The sequence below is a fragment of the Hylaeus volcanicus genome, chromosome 4, assembly GCF_026283585.1.
Source record: "Hylaeus volcanicus isolate JK05 chromosome 4, UHH_iyHylVolc1.0_haploid, whole genome shotgun sequence".
Classification (NCBI taxonomy): Eukaryota; Metazoa; Arthropoda; class Insecta; order Hymenoptera; family Colletidae; genus Hylaeus; species Hylaeus volcanicus.
The window spans coordinates 4,634,468-4,660,435 of record NC_071979.1 but is presented as its reverse complement, the minus strand read 5'-3'; the positions used below and the strand labels follow the sequence as shown (position 1 = coordinate 4,660,435).

General features: G+C 36.9%; 1 protein-coding gene across 3 annotated transcripts in view; it reads left to right on the top strand.

The window, feature by feature from the left end:
• LOC128874882 (phospholipid-transporting ATPase ID) overlaps positions 1-25,968 on the top strand; it is a 63,376-nt gene that overhangs the window by 31,878 nt on the left and 5,530 nt on the right. The window contains exons 7-21 of one of the 3 annotated variants that reach the window (XM_054120011.1): positions 772-1,328; positions 12,338-12,827; positions 14,577-14,635; positions 14,740-14,952; positions 15,393-15,598; positions 15,898-16,053; positions 16,732-17,374; positions 18,481-18,657; positions 19,153-19,894; positions 20,660-20,852; positions 22,009-22,160; positions 22,238-22,590; positions 23,213-23,438; positions 23,517-23,752; positions 23,897-24,328. In XM_054120011.1, the coding sequence (XP_053975986.1) occupies positions 1,224-1,328; positions 12,338-12,827; positions 14,577-14,635; positions 14,740-14,952; positions 15,393-15,598; positions 15,898-16,053; positions 16,732-17,374; positions 18,481-18,657; positions 19,153-19,894; positions 20,660-20,852; positions 22,009-22,160; positions 22,238-22,590; positions 23,213-23,438; positions 23,517-23,752; positions 23,897-24,313 (4,368 nt within the window). In that variant the 5' untranslated portion in view covers positions 772-1,223 and the 3' untranslated portion in view covers positions 24,314-24,328. Of the gene's footprint in view, positions 1-771; positions 1,412-12,337; positions 12,828-14,576; positions 14,636-14,739; positions 14,953-15,392; positions 15,599-15,897; positions 16,054-16,731; positions 17,375-18,480; positions 18,658-19,152; positions 19,895-20,659; positions 20,853-22,008; positions 22,161-22,237; positions 22,591-23,212; positions 23,439-23,516; positions 23,753-23,896; positions 25,963-25,968 lie in introns of those variants that run through there. The other 2 variants (XM_054120012.1, XM_054120013.1) reach the window with 2 other exon arrangements.

Genomic DNA, 25,968 nt, shown 5'->3' with positions numbered 1-25,968 from the left:
CATATGTATACATATTTATATTTTATACATACATATGTATATACATACATACATATGTATGTATAAATATGTATACATATGTATGTATAAATATGTATACATATGTATATACATATATACATATGTATACATATTTATATTTTATACATGCATATGTATATATATTTTTTTTTCTTAAATGAAAATGCATATTTTTGTTTGCAAAGATTTAATCCTTTGGCATTCTACGTAAACAGCATTGGGATAAAGTGGTAAAAAAATGATTAGTTTGGGAAATATTTCAAACAACTGTCAAACCACGTACCTTTTTGCATTGACCTACTGACAACGAAGTTATAGTTTGTTGTATATATATATGTATAAAATATATATATATATATATGTATGTATAAAATATAAATATGTATATGTATGTATAAAATATAAATATGTATATGTATGTATAACCTCCTCCTTTTCGAAGTCGGTTACAAATAATACAACTATCGATTGCACGAAGGTACCTTCGTAAACCAAAATTGCTTGTCAAGGCCCTGTCAATTGACCCTCGATAAAACGAAACCTCTGCAACTCAAAATATTTTGTATTTCTAGTTGCCACGTGCAAACTACGCAATTCGATCGTAATCGTAAAGCGATTATTTAATCAAACGAGAACGTTTCCCCAATTTCCATCATCATCGACGGTAACGGCGCCCTACGTGCGTCCGCAAACGTAAAGAGATGCTGGCGTATACATGCAGGTCACGTGACAGCAACGATTTCTTTGCAGAAATCCCCTCGAACCGCATAGAAGACCGCGTGACCGTCGGCAGTTCTCGAAAGTCGCGCCTTGGGTACCGCCTTCGACTATCTGAAATGTATCGAGGTTTCGCTCCGGTATCGTCGCCTCGATACTGTCACGTGACACGGTCGCAATATTCGAATTTCTCGCTCGTCGCTCCGGTAGAAGGACTCGGCGTCGCGGAATTATGCTGTGACCCAGTGCGCAACGACGTCGAAGAACCTGGCCGATTTCCGGCCGATCTCTCAACGACACGGAGCTACTCGTAAAGAGACGTTGTAGCGTAGCGATAACAGGTAGTGCGAGTACATGGTATCGTTGAAAGGAAAATGCCGATCAAAGGACGGTGCCGTTCGTGGTTTAGTGGAAACGCGGTCATACAAAAGCATCGTCGTCTAACGAAGGTAAAGATAACGGGCTAATGCCGTCCTGCACCTGCAATGATTCGCGAGGACGAAGAAGAGGAGGGATCCAGGTGGAAATATGTAAGAGGCGAGGCGGACATCGTCTCGTCGGCACGGCTCAAGTGCCACGAGGAAGAAGAGGTTGGCCTTATAGAAGGTTTATAGTTTGCGTAGGATAGACGATGAGCGTCGAGGTTGACACGCTGGAACTCGAGGTCTTCGAGGTGAGTCCTCTAATCCTCTCGAACACACGAACGGAAGTCCCGCGTCCATTTCGACAAGATACAGGAAAACACTTCCTTGAAATTGGAACCGTTTAGTACGAGGACGCTGTTGATAGTCTTCAGCGATACAATGAATCGATAACGATTTTAGCCTTTGCTACTTCCATCTTTTAAATTATACAGGCTCTCGCAACTGAATATGTGTTCCAATTGTGACAATTTAAACAATTGCTAGAAAAGGGTTGTGTTTTCTTTGAGACATATCAATAGAAGTAATACTATTTTTTATTTATTTTTTTTAGTCTTCGCTACTTCCATCTTTTAAATTATACAGGCCGTCGCACCTGAGTATGTGTTCCAATTGTAACAATTCAAGTAATTAATAGGGGAGGATTGTGTTTTCTTTGTCAAATATCGATAGAAGTAACGTTACGTTTTATTTATTTTATTTATCTTGATGCACTCTTGAAAAATAGTTGGAACTTGTTACCTTGGATAGAAAAGGTTTTCGCATTCTTTAATATTCTCAATGGATTTCCGTTCGCTGGTTCTCGTGTGCCGTTTGACGATTGATGCTCTTTTCCACGAGGTTCCCTGCGTATATTAAGTTTATTGAACAAAATTGGAAATTCCTAAAACAATCAGGCGTTCTCTGCTCGTCTCTTGGTCATAGAACATTCAGATTTTACTTTTGTACGTAATAGAAATGTTTTATGCCTCAGAACGTAAGTCTTCGTCTCTTTGCAATTAAAAAAATTTGCTCTGCACCAATGATGAGCACATTCCGTATCCAACAAATTCTAAACAGCGAATAAAATATAAATAACGTTATAAAATTCCAAAACCCCATTCACTCGTTACGAAAAGTGTCTGTTGTGGAAATACTAACACTTCTATAATTTATATACAATTTATCCTATCGATCCCGTCAGGAACAAATACGAAATTTCTTTATCAAAATTGGAAAAGCATCGATAGCTTTTGATCCGCCGCACCGTTTGTTGCATAAAATGACAATCCGATTTATAAACTGAAAGTATATTTCGCGTTGAACGAATAAAAGAATTTATCGGAATAAACGTTGATTCTAAATCGGTGCACGGTGTGTTTCGTTCTATTATTTGAATAAATCTATGATTTGAATGAAACTTTGCCCCGTGAGCCTTTATGTCGTAAATTTAACAGGAGTCTTTCAAGTGCAAACTTTACAGAGTGTCGGTCTGTGATATTTTCTATACAGAAGTAAGTGTTTACGTACCTCAATACCGAAGTCTCATATATTTCCGTCGCATTACCTGCATGCGCGCAGCTACCACGGAGTACGAGCACATATTTGCCTCCGTTCTCCGTTTGCTGGCGAAAAATATTGAAGTTAAAGTACTCCGTGCGCGAAACACTCTATAAAGAGACAAATGAAAAGGCAGGGGAGTATAATGGTAGTGTATTACAACTCGTTAAGTTGTGTTACTTGAGCTTTCTTCGATTTAATTTAAAATACTATGTGCTTCGAGACTTTAAGGAGGTAACCACATTAGGTTTCATTAGGTAGCCAAATGTTAAACTGTTTTTTGTGATTTTTGTGACTTTTGTTTACAGAGAAAAATTTAATTCAATTTTTGTTAACTTTGAGAATATCTTAGGTACGCTTTAAAGTATGTTTGTTAATTTTTAGAATTCATTTCACGTAGATATAAGTTATTTCTTATAGGAAATTTTCATCCGAGTCTGCCTTTTTTTTGGAGAAACAAAAGCAACCTGTAATTTTTTAATGCAATGTTGTATATTTTGTCGTGCAATATAAAACGTGTATCAAGACGAAGTCATCCATGTACGATACGATGGTCTTCAAGATCCTACAAAGTCAGAAATGAGAGAAGTAGTTCGAATATTTCATTCCAGTGTGTTTAGGAGTATTCTTTATTGATGAGATTCCATGTGGATTCTGGGATTTTTTGGAATAACATCTTGATCTTGGATTTTTAAACACACCTTCAACAAAAATTAAGTAAATTTTTCTCTATTATAAAAATCACGAAAAACGTGTAATATTTGGCCTTCCAATGGAGTTTCTCCCCTCGAAATTTGTAATTGATGTAAATGATGCGTAATGCTATTATAAAATATCCGCTACAGAGAAGCTTCGTGTCAAACACTGTCCGCTGGTAGAAGGTTGGGCATCCAACACATGAATTCGAAAATAGCCTGTGTAAGTCGTAAAACGCTTTTACTTAAACACATATTGACCCGCGGTCGAGATACACATGAACTACTTCGATGCCACCCCATTCTACAGCAAATGGATAGCGAACGAAGTTTGTGATGCTTTTCTTATTGCATTGGCCAGCTAATATGTTAATGGTATTCTTAATAACCTCCATATTCTCGGTTTTGGATCAAGGTATCGTAAAAGTTTAATATTTTTCTATTATTATAATATATCCACGAGGTACTAAACATGTACCACTTATTTCATCTAATAAATATCCCCATTTCTAAACTTCGAATAGTTCAAGAAAATTATACGCACATATTATTTGAATTCTCGTGATTTTCTGCTTTGCATTACATTATCTATAATATATATCGTAATAGGTATAATTTGTTCGTTAGTGCAAAAATCCAGCAACCGTTTGGTTTGGCTAGGGACTCTCCTCTAATGTTTTACATTCAACGAGTAAAGAATTCAATTAAAATGATTAAAAACAATCCGATTTTGAATTCTGAAACTTTAATTGGCATTTTCGATTTATTTGTCCGCGAGGGATGATTTTCTAATCAAGGGTACCACGATTTACGGCCACACTCTGTTTAAAGCAACGACGGAATCCGATTAATGAAAAGATACAAATCGCTGCGCTGGCGGAATCCTTACGCGGCATTGAACGATTTTCGAACCTCAACAATAGGCGAGGTAAAAGAAACTAAACTAATGCAGATAGATTTGCATTTGATGAAAACAGATTAGATTCATTCTATATAATTATATATTATTACATACTGCGTGCATTTTGTGGTTTCTTGCACATTCAAATTTCCCATAAATGCATAAAAATCCACAGTTTAGTGATCGCATTTTCGATTATGATTGAATTCAAAAGTTAATAATGGGTCCTTATTTATGCTCAGCGTCATTTTTTAGTACAATGATAAAACGTAAATAAATGATGATTTATATGATAAATTCATATAAATTAACTAGAAATTATTTCATGCTTTTCGCTGCATTTTCCCATACTTTTAAGCAATTATATCTAAAGCTAGTGCGTATTCATATAAATTAACTAGAAATTATTTCATACTTTTCACTGTACCTTTTTTTGAAGTCGGCTAAATTTTTTTTCCAACAAATTATTTTATTTTATTTGTAATTTCATTATATTCACGAGGAAAAGTAATTGTTATAGGTCTTTCGTGGTACTGATAGATATTACGAAAATATAGAAAGTGAAGACTAGTGTAGCTCAGTTGGGAGAGCGTTAGTCTGGTAAACCGAAGGTCTCGAGTTCGATTCTCGGTGGGATTGAATTTCTGACACCTCCTATATCTTTCTTTCTTTCCTCCGCCTTTTCTCTTTCAACTTTTCACGCAAGTATCAATCTTGTTGCACGTAAATATTTCCATTGCGTGTAACATGAACCAACTTGCAAGATTAAAGAAAATTGGGGTCAATGAGCCGTTCATGAAAATTCCGTTTAAGAATGGTCAAGCATAACCCAAACAAATCTTTTGAACATATTGTATAAATATTGTTCAATTCGCGATAATGTGTTGTTATTAATTATTGCGAAAAATTGTTGTTCAAATAGTTTCACGTATCAATGAGACAGTAAATGGAGCAGCATCTCAGGTTTTGTATAAATTTGACTATGTCGCAGTCTTTAACGATATTTAAACGTGTTTTAAAGGATTTATCAAAATGTAAAAAATGATGGATTTCACAGGTGTTTAAAATTGATATGGCAACCGTTAAATGACGGGTGACATTCCCTTTGATATTTTTACATAAAATGGCATACATTTTTATATTCTTTAGTAATTTATTTTCCTATGAGAAATATCTTTCGTTAGTAAGTTAATCTGTATGCATTTATTTGCTTTTATCAATTTTCTTTCCACAGTTCTCCACGAAAATTCTTTTAACGATATTGTTTTTTTTTAATATTTCAATCATTTTGTCGCTACCATCAATCTCGGAGTAAACACAGCCGTCGTTTATTGTTACTTTACAGTAGGAGTTAAAACAACAAAGCACCCTTTGACGGAAAAAGAAAAATAGAATTTCAACTTTCAAAGAGCTGTTCTGTGTCAAAGAGCAACTCTATTCCGCTTCAAGCCGCTGCTTACTTTTTAAAAAAGTATCGTACAAACGGTTTTAATTGGAATACAAAAACAAAACATCGCAACTCGGCAACTTCCTAAGCATTTCTGCAAATGTAAATATAAGATGTGGAAAATTCGAGAAAATGTCGTTTGTTAAGTAACTGACATATGCTTATGCTAGCAATGTCACTTTTTCAAATTCCTCGCGCTTCTTCAGATGAGCAAACGTCCGATAAATTTTATAATCAATTGCAAAACTGATAAAAGGACAGAAACCTTTGATTCCGTTTCATCTCGAGCGAAGAGGCGCGCTCTGAACGAGACACTACAAGTATCCGGAATGTTTTCGGTAGTATTACCAAAGCTCAATCGTCCTTCGACTAACTGGATACATTTCCCGAGTGAGCGCACTATCGTGTTAATTTGCTGCGCCTCCAATGAATAAACAAACGTTTGATTTAGCAGAAACCTAATCCTTCAATTGGTTCCACCAGTGTATATTCACGCAGTAAAAGCCCAACAGCAACGTATCGAATTCGTGCCTAATGACGTGCATAGTACTCGATAAATGGCGTTAAACGTGGCCGTAGAAACGGATCTATAGAACACAATAAAGGATCCGTTATAGTCAGTCAACTTTACGGTCATCCGAGTATCGCAGCTTTATTGCAGACGCCGGAAAAGTCTGACGACTTGTGTCCGTGACACATATTCGCAAGCGAGCAGCCATTCTACCATCGGTACTTTTGAACCAGTTTTCAAATACACTTTCTAGAGCGTGGATGATATTTAATCACTTTCCTATACGCGCCGCGCGACCGACGTACATAAAGTGCCATCGACTGGCTGTACAGAATATGAGAAAACAATCGATAATTTCTTGCACGTTGAACGAACCGTACTCTACGATCCCTGACTTGTTCGATTGAAACCGACATACGTGACATACATGTTTCCCTCATGTTTGTTTGTTTTCCTTTTTCTTCTTTCACTTCAATGCAGCACATTCCCTTTCGCTTAGTGATCAGATTGCATTAATCCGGAGACAGTTCTTTTTTTCTTTTGCAAAGTGTTTTGAAAGAATTGACTTATAGTTGGGAAAAAGGAGCATATTTATCAATCTTTTGGGTACGAACGGAAAATTTTCTAGCGATATGTTATAGGGTGTCGCAATTTACTATTTAAAAATATCTTAAATTACAAAATTGTGGCGTTGCCATTCTTTTGCATGAATATGTCGCGGCGACCACTCTGGGTTATTCGAAATTCAAGCATTTTTTAATAACATATTAAGTTGTCTAAGTACTGTGTGCAATGAAGTGAAAAAAATGGCAAGTAATGTATATTTTAGGACGTACGTAAATTATTCTCTACCTTTTAATGAATAAATTGTGTAAATTAAGAGGGATGGTTTGGAGGAGCGTTATTTGCACGTGCTAAAACTAATGGTTATTGAAGTATGGAAGGTTTTTGCGTGACCCCTGCAACAGATGTTCTGCGCAATTTGTTCCCATTTGAATGCAAATTTTAGCTCTTTGACGTAAAGAAATGCGTAGACCTTGCTACTGACCGCATTCTCCATAGTGTTTGCTTACCCAGGAAGGCATATTTTTAGCAGAACTAATTTGTACAGTATGCTTCGTAAACGTGACGATAGCTACGTCAGTTACCATGAATTCAACCTCCATTGCTTATGTCTCAATCTGTATTAGGAGTGTATATTTAGTCTGACTCCTCTTAATCTTAAATATTCTTTTATGATCTTTATACATTTATAGGAAATTCGTATCGTAATATTTGTAGCGAAATGTACATTTCTATTTATTGCTTGCTTGGTTTTTTTTAATTGGGTAACTGTCATTTCAGTTATTGCACTGAATCCATACATCACAATTATTTCTATTCTTCTTGACAATTATCGTAACTCTGTACATTACATTTACGTTAGTCTTGCCTTTTGTACACGTCTGTTGTTTTGTCACGAGTTTAGTACTTGTACCGTAGCTGTATATTCTCACGCTACAGCCCCTGAGGGCCATTTCTGTTTAGGTTCAATAGTTGTAGGTAAGTTTCAAAGATTTTATTTTGCATACAAATTCGCAGTCTGATTATAACTCTTGAATTTGTAATATTTCTGAAAGGAAAATAATACTATTTTGAAACACGTATCAGTATATTCCCACTTGTGATGAATTTAAGTATAGAGCGAATAGAAAACGCACGAGCAATGGCACAATAGAAATAATCGACTGTTTTATTTAACTAATGCTGCGTGAAGCGAATAGAAAGTTTTAAACTATTAGAGTGCAAGGTATGCCCATAAGAATAAAACTATTTCTTCTGGAATAGATTGTTTCAGCTCCAGAATGTCTTATACTATTTATGAGCGGTACATCTTATTATTAAAAAATATATGAAAAATAACATCGATTTACAGATAAAGATCGCTTTGGTTTGTATGTATTTCTTTAGAGCAACAAAAATCCATTCAAAAATTGTCCATCGAGATGTTAATATCATAAATTGTAAATCAGTTAAACCCTCTTACCCCTAAAGCCCTTTTTGGAAATCCCTGTATGTCATAACTAAATAAATTTTTCGTCTTAATATCGAAATTTTGCGAAACACCAAAAGCCGTTTTCCACTTTGCATTACAATTTACACGCGGAGTCACTGTTAAATGATATGCGAACTCAAAAGGAACTACTTGAAAAGCAATACGCCTCTACCAACTGTGCACTCTAGATTCCATTTCCTTTGGACAGACTAGACGTGATAGGTTTGCATCGTCAGCTTGTTTTTCCTTCTCTTCAACACCGAACAAATATCGAGGAAAATAGAATTCGTAGAGCCGTGTCCTCCTGAAAGAATGTTCTGACGTTTCGTCAATATTACGGCTATTGTTAGGAGCTGAAAAGATCTGTTCCAAGAGATACCGTGAGGTGTAAGAAGAACGTATCTCGACTCCATCTGAGAACTGCGTCTTCTCCTTGTCGCTTAGTAGTTGTACGCTAGGAAGGGAATCTGCATTCATCGCTGATCAATAGATGATACTCTTTCTAATACTTGCTTGATAAAGATTAAGACTTTGACAATAAGATCCTCATTTTTTACAGGATAGATCTTTTCACCTTGAATTATTATGTACAGAACGCTTAAATTTGGAAAAATTGAACTTTTCTTCAAATCAAATTTTGTTAGAAAAAATCTTCTATAGAGTAGAATTGTCAAATCTATCTAACATTGAAGGGTGTGAATCAATAAAGAGAAGCAACTCCATTTTGTCAAATTTTTCGGAAATTAAAGAGAACGTTTTGAAATTCAGATTTCTGAAATTTTCTTTCGCTTTTCCTTTTCATATCGTAGCATAGGAACCTAATTGTGCAATTATGTCATTCCGGATTCTATTCTTCCTTTTCAGACTGGTGGGGTGGGGTGGGGGGGGGGGGAGGATTAATATTTGATAAAAACACCTGAAATTTAAGGAATTTTTCGAATAAAGAGAACAATATTTTCTTTCAAACACATGTCTCCTTATTGCATCACGAAAAAAAAGGAATTTTTTAAATCCGCGATTATGTTCTAACTTGAAAACCATAAAAAATGGAGCTGCCTCCTGATTGCAGCACACCCCTCAATTACTATATATCTGACAGTAATTTCTTCACTCTCTTCTAATATAATATTACGAAGGTATTCGATGCTTCTATAGCAGCCACCTTTATAGTAGATAGTATCGGTAATTGTTTTACCTGTTTTATTATTATCTACTTCCCTTATTTTTTAAAAGTTTTGGTGTTTTCATGCGTTGTTCTACCGAGGAGAAAGGGACAAAGAAAGGAACGCGATTCGGTTCCAGATACCTCAAACAATATCTGCCGTACGAAGAATCGTAAGAATTCGGGCTGTGAAAGCCCTTAGACATCTTGTTCCGATGAGTGCAAGCATGAAAAGGAGTCTTCTCACTTCAGTGCTCCGAAAAATGGGTCGCCTTTGAGAATTTTTTTTTTTTTTTAAAGAAAGTATAAGCTGGATCTTTCTTAATTTTTATTCGTGATTTTGTTCGTTACTTAAGGTGGTTCTATCCTAACTGTACTAGTCAAAACAAAACTGAAATACAGAAAGTATTAATAACGACATATTATCTATGATAAAATTCTTAAATTATTATTTGACTATGATTTTTAATAGAAAAAAGTAGTAATTGATACTATTACAGTTGCAATTAGTTTTTCAAGTATTATTTTATCCAACGTAGTAATTGTGAATCGAGCACACAGCAACTTTGCATTTCAATTTTCGTCAGGTTTAACAAGACTAAACAATTTTTAATTGTTATTTTAGAATCTTGAAGCGCTCGCTCTTTTTCAAAAATATCGCGCAACGGCCATGTGTATTTGCGACTTTGCCACGTTCCCGAGACAGAAGTCTGCATGGAAAAATTTCGTACTCGATTTCTTTTTCTAACGCATATTACTCTGGTACTAAACGGACAGTTTGCCGAAACTGAAACATGTTACTCTACACTTATTAATTTACTTTTCATTCATTTTTGGTTTCGATTTGTATCGTACAAATTGTTTTGCAGTCAAAAGTATCATACGAAATTCCTTCTTTTTCGTCGGCCTTTCGAAGGCCACATAAGCCTTCTGTCAAATGCGATCAAAAATCACGAAATTCAAGTGAATATATCTAGCAAACTAAACGGTACATTGAACTCACATTTCACACAAATGTGCATTAAGATGTAAATTTTAAGTTTTCAAAGTTACGAGACGAGCTGAACTGTTATCATTTTTGACCAAACCACCTTAACAACGCTTTACAGTTTTTATAACTTGAATTCTACTCTGTGTGAGGCTGGCAGCTCACTCTGTGGAAGCTCACAAATAATCAAGAGTTTTTACTTCATTTTCAATAGTTCTAATTGATAGAACTGTTAGTTTAATTGATCAGGAATTATAAAACTATTATAGGGAATGAAATCAGAGCTCTTAATTATTTATGAGCATTCACAACGTAAGCTGTCTGCTTCACACAGACAAAATTTAGACTCGTGCCTTCGCTATGTCTATTCACAGACCTTCAAAAATGTCTTTGAACCAACAACTGTGGCTGAATTATAATCCGTATTAATTTGTTGGAATGCAGAATCCATATTTTCCCCCCAAAAAGGAAGAAAAATTGCCAATATACTGCCATTCGAGAGACGAAGTCACCATTAATAATTGCCGCTGCTGAAGCGGATGCAATTTCAATAATTTCTGAATCACAATGGACATGTTTCGGAGCATGCATCTATAATTGAAGCTTTCATTACAGTTTTGCGTGTGACAGCCGTGACATCTTTCCAATAAATCATTCGTCGACAAATCTTGGTATACGGGACGAATTACCTCTTGCACCTTATCATTAAGAGAAGGTTCGCGAGAGAGAACTCGCGAAGCTTTACATCGACATCCACGCGATGCCACTTACCGCCGTCTACTATTTGCGGTGGCATAATAAGCCCGGCTTTTCACGCACGCGACTCCTTATTTAAATTGTTACAACGTTGTCGATTTTATTGGGTTGTTCGTAAAACAATCTCGAGGTCTAACTTTAGAAGCAGAGGTGCCCATCAGCGTAACAGAAACATTAAACGCGTATTCTTTGAAATAGCATTTTCAAAATCGGTGGGGGCAGACTCGCCAATCCGCAATCTAGCGAAATAAGTAGGATTTTTTTATTATATTAACTCTTAACCCTTTGCACTGGAGGCCTTGTTTTCTGGTATCAACTCGAGATGTTTCTTAGCATTCTATTGCCATGAATTCTAAGCTATTTAGATTTGAAAATAAGGTCACCTTTACCTCGCCAGTAATCATTTGATTGAAACTTCGAGCTCCAAAGAAATTAAATCTAAAGAAACATTAGGTATTGTAGATTTGCTGCGTGAAACCTAATGGTGACTGAGAGTCACCTCTCGAATGCAAAAGGTTAATGTTCCAAGTGTGCCTGTCAAACAGCACCGATGTTCTCATTATACCACCCAAAAGTAAAAGATGTTCAATCTTGAAAACCTTAATTTCTATTTATCAATCCTCTTCCTTGAATGGGGATTCGGAAAAAGAAAGAAAAATCCAAGAAACATCTCGAATTGCTGGCAGAGATGGGCAAAACCCTAGGCTTTGAATAAATCTGAAGTTTGCCGATATGTTTGTCTCGTTTCCTTCTTTGGAAAATGTTCAAAAGAGGAAACGAGACAAACATATCAGCAAACTTCAGATTTATTCGAAGCCTAGGGTTTTGCCCATCACTGATTGCTGGTAGATACCAGAAAAAAAGGCCTCGAATGCAAAGGGTTAATGTTCCAAGCGTGCCTCTCAAACAGCACACCGATGTTCTCATTATACCGCCCAAAAGTAAAAGATGTTCAATCTTGAAAACCTTAATTTCTATTTATCAATCCTCTTCCTTGAATGGATGTTCGGAAAACGAAAGAAAAACGAGCGCAGGGAACCACGTGGACCGCGCATCGGTCGTATCGAACGGCGTGACCTCGACCAATCGTTAATTCCTTAATCGCGATACTTGTAACGCAATGCTGTCGTGTGACGATCAAAGGTGAAGGACTGCGACGAGGCCGACAAAGTCTCGGCGACGTGCACCACGACGAAATCGGACGCGGAAGGTAGCCGGAAAGGATCAACGACCGCGGCGTCGGTGTGCAACGACGAGGAAAACGCCACCGCGCGGAAGAAAAAGAAGAAACGTCGGAAAACGCGGAACAAGCAGCAGCTGCAGCTGCATCATCTACCGCAGGGTTCGCCGGACGACAATCAACACTCGCACACGGTGGTGAACCTGCCTTCGTCCTCGGACGAGGTGGAGGCGGTTGGCGAATGCTCGAAACGAGACTCGTCCAGCAGCTTGGGCGGCGCCAGCCGCCACAACACCCTACGGGAATCTTTGCTCACGGTTCTTGGTAAACTGGTGATCTGGAAAGGCACTAGGTACCGATCGGCCACCGCTGCGTCCTCTTCATCTTCGGCGCCGCCGAATTCGCCGCCCGCTACCGAGTGCATCGGCCGTAGCACATCCTTTTTCTCCAGTGGTGAGTCTATCGTCGCCAACGAGACATTCCTTACGTTTTTAGAGAAGACTTCTCAGAGCAAACATTTCATTTCAATATGTAAGTCCACGCCAGTTCAAGACAATCGCGTTACAAGACTTATTGTTCGTATGTCCGCTAGGGTGGCTCTTGAAGGGTGACTTTCGAATTTTAATACTCGCAGGGTTTTAGATACTTCGAAATGACTAAGAACAAATTCCATTAAAATTCCAGCTCTGTATCTTGATTCTTAATACCCCAACCGAATTCTTCTACTTAAAATCTAGAGGAAAGAAAACCTGTTGCATTCTGATTTTTGTATTTTTAGAGCGAAATAACTGAAACATTACGAGATGGTATGTTCCTATAGGAAATCGTGTGCTCTACAAAAAGAGACATTTGTGAAAATCTCGTAAGTCGAACCGGTATAAAGTTATAACCTGGTGAAGTTGTTATTGTGTAAATATTATAATATGAACTCTTTCATGTTATTGTATACTGTATCCGGTTCATACTGCCTTGCACATTCAAATTTCTTATAAATAAAATCCACAGTCCAATTATAACTGTTTGTTCTTCAGAACGATCGTAAGTATCGTCAATTTCGATCAACAATTTTCAAGCGAGAAGTACCAACATTACAATATTTTATTTCTTAACCGATAAGAAATGAGCTGGGTATTGATAAATGAAAACTCTTCGTGTATATTTACAAATATTTCCTTTGGAATGTGAAACCAGCCGCTGGCGAAACGTAAGAATCATTTTCGAAAAGATCACGGTTACGTCAGAAGGCCTTTTAATAGTTCCAGTTGCAACAACTTGGACTGTGAAAGTCCCACAGTTGTATTCCATTATACCCTGAAAACCCGCTTGTTATTCGCGCAAAAAGACCACATAATTGTGTCGGAAATTTACGTCGACGGTTGTGATCAGATAATGTCAATGGTAGCAGCGCAAGGTTGCAGCGTTTGCGGATTTTAGTATCCATTTAGATGAAACTGTTGCGATAACGTACGACCGTTGGGTGAAAAACTGGCACGTCAGTGCACCCGTGACATGTCTACATAATTTTGTGATTCATTTTATTTGCAGAATGCAATTTTCTACGCGCAACTCGTTCGGTCACATTTGTGCGAATGAGTTGGCTTTACACGGCAGTATTTATCCGGTTTTTTAAGGGTACACGTGACGTAAACAAGTCGGTTTTTGTTCTTGTAACGACGTCAATTTTTAATGTCGTTATAAATACGTGTACGCGTCTGTACTTTTATTTTATGATATTTTCGTGATCGACTCGAGAGTGTAAAATGCGAATTCGCATCATTCCTTGCGAAGCCTGGAAAACTACAGTGTTCAATTGTTATCTTTCCATTCATTATCGTCTCGCAACAATGGTCACGCAGTGTTATTTAGTTGTGTTGCTATTTAGTTCCTAGTGATACTGCGCGTCGCTTCCTTTGCGCGTAATACTTAATTGCCACTTCCGGTGTCTTTCGTGGATGCGTTCTAATTACCTTCCAATGTAAATTTGTTGAATTGGTCTGTCGAGATATACGCGTTAAGTAAGATATTAGGTATTCGCAGGAATAAAAAAGACGATCGAACAAAAGAAATGACCGTGAAAAAATGTAATTTGAGGAAATTGGGTAATGAGAATCATCGATTGCGTTTCGTTCTCGGGCGAACTAGTGTATATTGCTTTTTAATCTCCTCATTATCGCAACGCAATAACGTTTTTTCTTCTTTCAGAAACGGAGAGGAGAATTCGCGCCAATAACCGCGAGTTCAACTCACAGTTTAATTATGCGGTAAGATTTCGAATACGTTTCCGTAGCTTCCGTTGCGCGCGATAGTTAAGGCCTGAGAAATGTTTCTGGCGATGAGAAAACATATTTCTCTTCTTTTTTTCCAGAACAACTACATCAAGACGTCCAAGTATTCGGTTCTGACGTTCCTACCATTAAATTTATTCGAGCAATTTCAGCGGCTCGCTAACTTTTACTTCCTATGCCTGCTGGTGCTTCAGATGATCCCCGCTATCTCCTCCTTGACCCCCATCACTACAGCCATACCCCTTATAGGGGTGCTCATGCTCACTGCCATCAAAGATGCTTACGACGATTTTGTGAGTATAGAAAAATTATACAACAGCTCCGTGCACAAAGAGTTCCGTGATTCCTGGTACAGCCGGAGAGTGTTTCCTTAACTAGAAGAAAATCGAAAGTGTAGAGTCAAGTTTTTCTGTGGAAAGCTTTGGTTCTTTAACACGTTCACGCCGGCGTGTACCACCGGTGGCTCACGCTCGCGTGTCTATCAGATGGCGTGTACCACCGCGCCGTCTCATGACGAGAAAACACAACGGAGTGAACGTGTTAAACAAATCGAAACTGAAGGTTTTCTGGTTGCGCGTGTTAAGAATTTTATCTAAAAGTCTAATTCATGTTCCTCCTGTTAGAGGAGGAAGTCGTACAATTATACTATGAATTACGAAGCACCCGAGCAACAAACAAAAGTTTTTAGATCGTTGCTCGTGAAACATTTTCGATCGTATCAAATGGTTTTTAGCAACGGCACAGCAGCGATTCGCAAGTGAACAATCGGAAATCGCAGACTTTGCGAGGGACTAGTCTCCGGGAGGAGAAATGGTCGCAAGTTCAAGTAGGCGATGTAATTAGAATGGAGAACGATCAATTCGTTGCTGCTGATGTCCTTCTTTTATCTACTAGTGAGCCAAACGGTCTTTGTTACATTGAAACTGCTGAATTAGATGGGTCAGTATTCTTTTTACAAATATTATTGGGTTGTCCAGAAAGTTCGTGGCAAATTTTAAGAAAAATTCAAAGGCACATTTGAATTTTGATATATATTTATCGGCTTACATAGGTACCATTTTGCTCTACAGCCTTTCCACCTTTAATGGATATTCATGTTATTTGTTTTCAACGATTCCGATATATTCAGACCTGTAGCAAAAATCGACATGGACTTTCCAGACAACCCAATATTTTGGATACTTAATAATCATCAAAGGTAGTAATAACGTAGCAATGTGATTTATTGATTGTTATAGGGAGACGAATTTGAAGTGTCGGCAGTGTTTAGCTGAAACTGCCGAGATGATGGACAACCACGAATTGATTGGTCAATTTGATGGGGAGATTGTTTGCGAAACTCCTAATAATTTGTTAAATAAATTTGATGGTACTATTACGTGGAAAGGGCGAAAGTAAGTATGCATTTTCGGTCATTTTTATAACTTTTTAAATAGCTGATTTCTTATCTCAGTTTTTCAAACAGTATAAAGTATTTATCTATATATATATATAGCTATAAATAAATAAAATTGAAGTGTCTGTGATTTCGAAATCATAGCTTTTTAAAGCTCATGTATGGGTTCTTTGCACCTTGCTAAAACCTAAACACGCTTTTGGATGTATCTAGCTTTTATATTTAAACCATAATAACGTTTTTCTCGTTGTTAAAAATGAATTGAAAATTATAAGGTGAACTTTAAGGGTACTTATTAGGTATAATATATTAATCTTCATAAAAAAAGAATCATTTTATCATCCGGGAAATTTTATGAAGATAAAGTTTGCATTTAAAAATTTATCTCTACGTTACATCAAGTTAATTACATAAACACTACAATACAACAATACAATCACGAACGCGATATAGAATAGGAATAATATTCAACGCGGGTGAAACCGCGGTGCGCAGCTAGTCTTAAATAAATGAGAAATAAGAGTAGATTGTTTCCTACTTCGAAAAGAGTATAACTGATAGCCTTACATTACGAATAATTCGCAAAGTATCGTGTGATCTCTCAATACGAAGGAGTTCCGGACACCTGTTTCAAATAATATTAGATTTTAACATTGTTGTTTCGTTCTCGTTGCAGATACGCATTGGACAACGACAAAATTATATTACGGGGTTGCGTGCTGAGGAACACGCAATGGTGCTATGGTGTGGTCATCTTTGCAGGCAAGGATACCAAATTGATGCAAAACTCAGGGAAGACCAAATTTAAGAGGACCTCTATAGATAGGCTGCTGAATTTTCTCATCATCGGGATAGTGTGCTTTTTACTTTCTATGTGTTTGTTCTGCATGATCGGCTGTGGTATTTGGGAAAGCCTAGTGGGCCGTTATTTCCAAGTGTATCTACCCTGGGACTCGTTGGTGCCTAGCGAGCCCATGGGCGGTGCCACAGTGATCGCTCTACTTGTGTTCTTTTCTTATGCTATCGTATTGAACACAGTGGTGCCAATCAGTTTATATGTGAGTGTGGAAGTTATCAGATTCGTTCAGTCGTTTTTGATTAATTGGGATGAAGAGATGTACTACGCACCTACGAATACACACGCTAAAGCAAGGACTACTACGTTAAACGAAGAGTTGGGGCAAATAGAGTATATATTTTCCGATAAAACCGGAACCCTCACGCAGAATATTATGACTTTTAACAAGTGTTCTGTGGCGGGCAAATGTTACGGGGACGTTATCGATGAAGTTACCGGGGAAGTCGTCGATTTGAGCGAGGTGAGTCTGTTCATCACTTTATTTGTAACCAGACTCGATGCTGATGATGGGGTACGTTATTATTAGACCGTTTGCTGTACAATAAATATCCATTGTCTTTTTTCTAGCTTTTAATGTTTTGTAAGCGTACGATTTTATGTTTAAGTAAAGTTCTCAGTTGTTACTGCAACGGATTTTTATCGTGATTACAATGTTCACTGCATCGATAACATTTGATCTCTCTCCATCATGTCCAGATAACTGATTATTTTTTCTAAAAAACGAGTAATAGTTACATGTGTATTTATATTGGGAACACGCTTACGTTCCCGAAACTCCCGTGCCTCTATTCATTAATTCTCTGATGCGTTCCATCCTTCGAAATTGCAAATGAAAAAATGTTTAAAAGCAAAATTAGCATTTTGTCCAGATCTCGCTGGTAATGTTAACATACGTAACTTAGACACAGTTACATTTTGACTGACCGTAATGTAGCCATTATTTTCTTAACTTTGACTTTTCGTTAAGAAACAACAATAGACTCTGGTAGTATATTATTCACTTGAATAATGAATTATCAGCGAATTATACATTAAAAAATTACTGTAAACAATTTTCACTTAAATACATACTTTTCGTTTTACTTTTAAGTCACAGATATTTCTGTTAAATAGAATTAAATAATCAACAATCATTAGATTTCTGTGCATCAGATTCATTCATTTCACGTTTGTTATCAAGAAAGAATACGTTATCATACGCTCGTTCTTTGAATACCGTAGATGTAAATAAATAATGATATCAGCATAGTTTTACTAAATTCTTCAGATCATCTTCGGTAATAAATGACCCAAATAATTAAAAAAAAAAAAAAAGGACTATACAATGTTATACGCAACAAATGTACAAGAAGTATTTAAATAGATTAGTTTAAAGAAAGCATTGCTAGACAAATAATTTTAATGCGGAATAAAATCAAAACGATACGTGTGAAGAATACATTGATTCTTTCGTTTCGGGATTTCTTTCTTAATAACGAAATAGATACAATTGAATCATTTCACAGTTTGGCCATATTTTGCATAAGTTTTCATGTACATCACTTAGCATGTGTGTGCTGCATGTAGACGGACAAAGCTGCCCAAACACCTACGATGCGATGGAAAAATGGACAAGAGTTTGTTCAAGTTTATACACCAATAAGTGGTCCAAACGTACGTCTACTGGAACATGTGGACAGGATAACCAGTATAATTCCAGAACCAGGCGTCAATGGCAGTCTGATGGTTCCACGCAAACTTTCAGTACGCATGTTAATAATTAACACACATCTTCTACAAACGAAGAAAATTTTGTGTATCACGTCTGCTCTCATTTGTACATCCGAACCTCTATGCTTCGCTATTATAAACGATTAGATATTATCTTCAAATGTTCAATGAATGTTCGTAAACACGCATCGATGTATACTTCCGCTTCGCACCCTTTCTTCTATGCTCTTCATCGTATCAAATGCACGCCGCATAGTATTTCACTCTTGTCTGTAAATAGATTGAAGCATTTCCGAACAGCTTAGTTCTGAGAAATTAATTTCCTCGGCGCTTCAAGGAATTATAAATTTTTGTAACATCTCATGTGCCTGCTGACTTACGACAAATCTATTTACACGGAGGCAAGGTACTTACTTTTAGTTCTAGTACTTTCATTTCCACATACTGTCTCTCGTGTGTCGTATTAACGTCTCTCTATGATACAAACTGGAAACGGACCGTCGAGTAACGCTCGATGTATGTTCGCAGACAGTACCGCCGTTGGATTTTTCGTTCAACAAGGATTACGAGCCGGAATTCAAGTTCTACGACACCGCTCTCCTCGAAGCCGTGAAACGGAACAACGAAGATGTTCATAGTTTCTTTCGATTATTGGCGCTTTGTCATACCGTTATGCCAGAAGAAAAGAATGGCAAGCTAGAATATCAAGCACAGTCGCCGGACGAGGCTGCCCTCGTATCTGCCGCTAGAAACTTCGGTTTCGTATTCAAAGAAAGATCTCCGAATAGTATAACGATCGAAGTGATGGGAAAACGCGAGATATACGAGCTGCTTTGCATCCTCGATTTCAACAACGTTAGGAAGAGAATGTCCGTAATATTGAGGAAGGACGGACAGCTCAGGCTATATTGCAAAGGAGCGGATAACGTTATATACGAACGATTAAAAAAAGGCAGCGAAGACATGATGGCGAAATCATTGGAACATCTCAACAAATTCGCGGGCGAGGGCTTGAGAACATTGTGCCTTTCGGTCAGAGATCTGGATGAACAATTTTTCAATGATTGGAAACAACGTCACCAAGAAGCTGCCTTGAGTCAGGAAAACAGAGACGACAAGTTGGATGCGATTTACGAGGAAATCGAGAAGGATATGACGTTACTGGGCGCTACTGCCATCGAAGATAAGTTACAGGACGGCGTACCTCAAACTATCGCTAATTTAGCTCTCGCTGGTATTAAGATCTGGGTATTAACTGGTGACAAACAAGGTAAAAATATGCGCGAACGTCGGAAATGAGCAAAATTTTAATCGAATAATAGAGAACCAACATGTATCGCTTTAATCGTGATGGTTTCATGGATCGAACAGTTTAATGTTTACTTACTCGTTGTAAAATATTTAATTCCATAATTGAAATTCTGATTCTATTTGATTTTTATTTCATTCGTTATTTTAAATTTGCATCTAGATGAGAATTTTGCCCATTTTTCGGAAACGCTATGAAATTGTACGCGGTACGTTTGTTAACCTTTTGCACACGGAGTCCATTTCGTTACAGAATGTGCAAACAGGAATCATGTCGCATTACATAATGTAACTTATATAGCATGTAATTTACTGTAACGATACTCGATCTTATATGAATCTTTAGACATTTAGATGAAACATAGATATGCATTGATAGTTTCCATCTTTTAAATTGCAATCTTAGGCTACCTTGTTTATCTTCACAAATTGCACCATGTCATCCAAAATAATTTAAGGTGTAAATTATTCATATTTGTTATATATATCTTAATACACATATTTATTTGACCTTTCGTGATATTTGAATAGAAGCCTTCAAGGAATCGGATACATTTACAAATTTCATGCTCCCGTAAATTTATCCTGCGTAATCACTAATAAAGTTTGCCTGTTCTTACGATGTCTCCTCAGAAGAGACATTCGACTGCATCCGACTGCAAAGGGTTAATCGTGCGTAGTATAATATTGTACAGTTAATGAAATTGTATATCATTACCCTACACAGAAACGGCTATCAATATTGGCTATTCCTGCCAGTTGTTAACAGACGACCTTACAGATGTCTTTATAGTGGATTCTACTACCTACGATGGCGTCGAAAATCAATTATCGCGGTACCTGGAAACTATCAAAACAACCTCCAGTCATCAAAATCGGCCAACGCTCTCCGTTGTCACATTCAGGTGGGACAAGGAAAGGTCAGGCACATGAAAGAGACGGAGTACAGTCATTAACCTTTTCCATACCTATTTCTGACTAATTAACGCATTTATTTTACAAGTTTCTCTTACGTATTGAATGTGGCATCATGTTCTGTGTAACGCTTTTCTTGTCTGGTTATGCCTAAAAATTTTTAAATATTTGAAATCCAGTTCTATGTTTCCGGCATTATGTTCCGATAATTATATTCAAAATTCAAAATATTAGCGTGTATGGCGTTATATAAGTCGTGTTGCTGAACACAAACTTAATTGTTCGTAATGTTCTTATGATGAATATATATACATATAAATAATTCAAATATAGATTGGCATGCAGTTTACAAGCCTGTAAAAAGGTATCGATAAGTTATATTATACCTTTCCTCGTTTTAATTCGATTTGTTCTGCATAGGTTAACATCAGTTTTTTTCGAATTTGAATCGAATTAAATTTTATCGAGATATCCAAGTATGCAGTCCAACTTACATTTGCATGCACATTTTAACATATTTATATATGTGGAAATGTTAAAGTTTCACAAAATATTCTCGATTTCTTCTTTTTTTTTTTATACTTGAGAGAATGTTAAAACCATTTATCTCATGCCTGTCGATTATTCCATTTTTAATGTAGACTGTTCAATATAGTAGCTTAGGTATTAGCCTTTTTTTCGAATATTACGATTTTTTTTTTGTTTTATACTTTCTTTTTTCAATACCCCATGATTCTATATTAACGTTGATAGTCCAAACGAATAATGATAATTACCATGTGCTTGATACTCACTCCTTCTCTTTCTGTATGCTTATAATTAATCTTAGTAATAATGAAAATAACACAACGAGAATGGTGCTTATGTCACGTTATTATATCAGTAGTCCATAATACAGTGCACTGTGTGTATTGTTTATAATTAATACGCATCATTTTTGTATACAGAGAAAACCATTCGAATCTCCCTTTTTATTATGCAAGTGAAATTAAATATTATACTTTGTCACTCGTTACATCGAACCGAAATCTTGCGTCTCGAACATTTTTCGTAAATTTAACAGAAGCGAATCCCGACTAAGAAGTTGAAGTGTTAATGTAATTCGTATCGCCGCTCGAAAGAAAATTCTTTTCATCTAAACTTTGCATTTTCTATATACAGCAGTGATACTGAATACAATCCTAGCAGAGATGAACAAGATGAACACGAAATGGAACAAGCAACAGGATTTGCGGTAGTTATTAATGGGCATTCCTTAGTTCATGCATTGCATCCACAACTTGAACAACTTTTTCTCGATGTATCGAGCCAGTGTGAGTTACTCGTGAAATGTTTCTCTTCTTCTTTCGTCTCGATTAGCGATTTAACATTACGGGTTGTTACCTTTTAGGCAAAGCTGTGATATGCTGTCGCGTGACACCCTTACAAAAAGCAATGGTTGTCGAATTAATCAAGAAAAATAAAAATGCGGTGACTTTGGCAATCGGTGATGGAGCTAACGATGTTTCGATGATAAAAACAGCTCATATTGGTGTTGGCATCAGTGGTCAAGAAGGGTTACAAGCTGTATTGGCATCCGATTACTCGATAGGACAATTTAGGTTTTTGGAAAGATTGCTCCTCGTTCACGGCAGATGGTCGTATTATAGAATGAGCAAGTTTCTTAGATATTTTTTTTACAAGAATTTTGCGTTTACGCTATGCCACATCTGGTTTGCCTTTTTCTGTGGATTCAGCGCACAGGTATGGTCTTGTTATTATCGACAACTTTAAACATTTAGCGATAATATACCGGTCGATAGAAATACCTCGTGTCGGGTAGCCTGTGAGTACTTATTATTCTCCTTTAAATGTTTCTGTATCATGTAAATAGTTTTATTAATACAAGAACAGATTTTATTGCATCAATACACCGCTGATTAATGTTACTTTCTATAAGTGTTCCTGCAATAACCACGATGACTGTTGTTTGAAATTATTATATATTTTGAGCTATTCTAGACTTATTTTCATAATTTGTAATTATAGTTTAATAACTGATCCCATTTTCACGTCTATACGTCTATTACGTTAACTTGTTTTGTAAAATTTCCAAATGGCCTCCATTGTGGGCGAAAACGTTTAAACGGAAATATTAAATGTTCACAGACCACTAAACTCATTTTCATCTATTAGCAACTATATCCACTAATGATGAGTATAAGGCGAATGTGATTTTCAAAATTCCTTTGTAGAGCAGCAAGTTCCAAAGTTCGAGTATTGAAATGTGATCGTATCGATAATTCTGATTCGACAACGTTTCACTTAAACTACTGTTTAACAAACATTACCTCGCGTACTATCACAAATCTATATTTTCTTACAGACTGTATTCGATCCTATGTACATTTCTGTCTACAATCTCTTTTATACGTCATTGCCTGTAATGGCAGTTGGTATCTTCGATCAAGATGTTAACGACAAAAATAGTTTATTGTATCCAAAACTCTACGCACCCGGATTGCAAAATTTACTTTTTAACAAAAAGGAATTTTGCTGGAGTGCCATACATGGTTTTTTTGCTAGTTGCGTATTATTTTTAGTTCCGTATGGTAAGTTACAATAATTTACTCGGTCGTTTCGTCGAGTCCTAAGAGCAATATTTTATGTAATTAAAATGATATCTTTAGGTACGTATAAGGATGGAGTATCACCAAAGGGCTATGTACTTTCTGATCACATGCTACTGGGAAGTGTCGTAGCCACTATATTAGTCATAGTCGTGACGGTTCAAATAGCCCTTGATACATCGTATTGGACGATTGTTAATCATATTATGGTTTGGGGCTCGCTCATTTGGTATTTTATTTTAGACTATTTCTATAACTTCGTCATAGGTGGTAGCTACGTTGGAAGTCTTACTATGGTAAGTTAGTTTACTGTATCGTTGAGTTGGGCAAGTGCGTAATTCAAGTAATGATCATTTCTAATTCATTATTGCCCAACTCAACTGTAACGATATTTAAATGTTCGTTAAATCCAAGACTGACGGTGGTTTATTTGATTTCAGGCTATGTCTGAAGCAACGTTTTGGTTTACAGCAGTCATTTCATGTATCATATTGGTAATACCTGTACTGTCGTGGAGATTCTTCTTCATTGATGTTAGGCCAACTTTGTCTGATAGAGTTAGGCTTAAGCAGAGGTTGGCGCAACTTCGTTCCCGCCAAAGTCAAGATATACTTCGTACTCCGTCTACGAGGCGGACACGACGATCTCTTCGTTCCGGATACGCTTTTGCGCACCAGGAAGGCTTTGGCAGGCTGATTACATCCGGGAAGATTATGCGAAAATTACCAAATGGTGCAGATTTTAAGTTCGCCATGCCGTTTACGAACAATACCAGCAAACAAATTAGTGTTGCCACCACGTCACCAAAGGACAATGCATCCAAAAATTCGCACACACTGGATACTATTAATCTGTAATCTGGACATTATATTGTAAGTCTTTCCACCATCTATTGAATTTCGGATTAATGGTTTGCTAAACTACGTAGCAGCGTTCTGCAACAGAGTTACTCGAATTTTTGCAAACGAATTTTTATGTTGAACACCGAACTGTTTTTTCTAAAAACGATTAGGCATCAGGTTTCGTTTCCATGCAATCTGTTCTTATCGTACACCACAGGCAGAAAGCTTCGTGTACATATACGCGTCGCAGTAGATGATAAACTGTTTGCTACCTTATTGGATTCAACTCTTTTTATATTGATGCTTACAAAAATTTAAGTAATCGAATTTCATAAGACAATAAAGTATTAATGGTTTGCGTAAGAAATTCTACACACTAGTAACTACTAAAGAGTACTGTTTCTTTTTTCACCAAAAATTATTGTTAGTTAAAAATCATTTTACTAAAATGCATTTTCTACAAGATCAAAATCATTGTTCTAGACTCTTACTGAAACTTCAATTGTGTTTTCTGCGTCATTTCTCTTAGTCCGCTGTCGTCTTTCCCCCATTTTTTCATTGCCCAGTTGAGGCGCAGGGGGGGGGGGGAGAGTTCTTGTCACTGAAGAACTAAAAAGATTAATTCTGAAAGTTAGGTGTCAAAGAAAAGGAATTTGAATGATATACTTGAATTTTGATGAAGTTATAAAAATAAATACCACAATAAATATTTGATTATGCAATTTCCAATAGTCTGTAACTAAAATTTAATCACAGTAGACATTTTCAAGGGTATTAGTCTGGCAGTCAACGTGTTAAGAATTGCTAGACGGAGTCTAAACAGAATGTTAGCGCCGTAAAGTGCGATAGAAGACGTGCGAGTGGTGTGGCGAATAATTTTTCAACATCGGCAACCCTCGATGGTGTCTGTTGTATTCGGCTTCTACGTATGCTTGTAGGCCAACCATAATGTCTACGAGCAGTTCAACGTTTCAAAAATTCCACGTTCGTTGGTGAACTGTTACCTAATCAAAGGTAAAGTCGAATGCGTCTGAACCGAGCTCACGGAAATAACCAATCTCCATAAAAATGTTTGTCCCTTCGACCTAAGAATGTAAGAGGGACATCGGCATCGAGATCATTCGTTCATTCATTTATTTAAAGTGCGTAACTTATTCTACAAAGTTATTGCACTACTGCTTACTTATTTCTAGCTTATTTCCATTCTTCTCATCATCGTCTTACATAACTCCTGCATTTTTTTTTAATACTATTTACAGTACTCTTATTTCTCATCTATTGAGGCCTGCTGGCCCCCCTCTAGCTGGGGCACCTCGGGGTTGCTAAGCCCGTGCTGTAGCTACAAACACCGCTACAGCCCCTAAAGGCAACATCGACTTCGACATCGACTATTTCCGTGAGCTTGGCTCAAAAACCCTCGGCTTTACCCTTAATTGATTGACCAATGAACGTGGAATTTTTTAAAACGTTGAGAACTCCTAGTAAACGTTATGATTAAACCTGCAACCATACGTAAAACCTAAATACAACCGACGTTTACCGAACATTGCTGATATCAAAGAATATTCATTACACCGCTCGCATATCTCCCATCGTTTACCGCGCCAACTCAGTTTAGACTCCTTTCAGAGATTCTTAGGTCCATGATGTCAATATAAACTTCCCCCCCC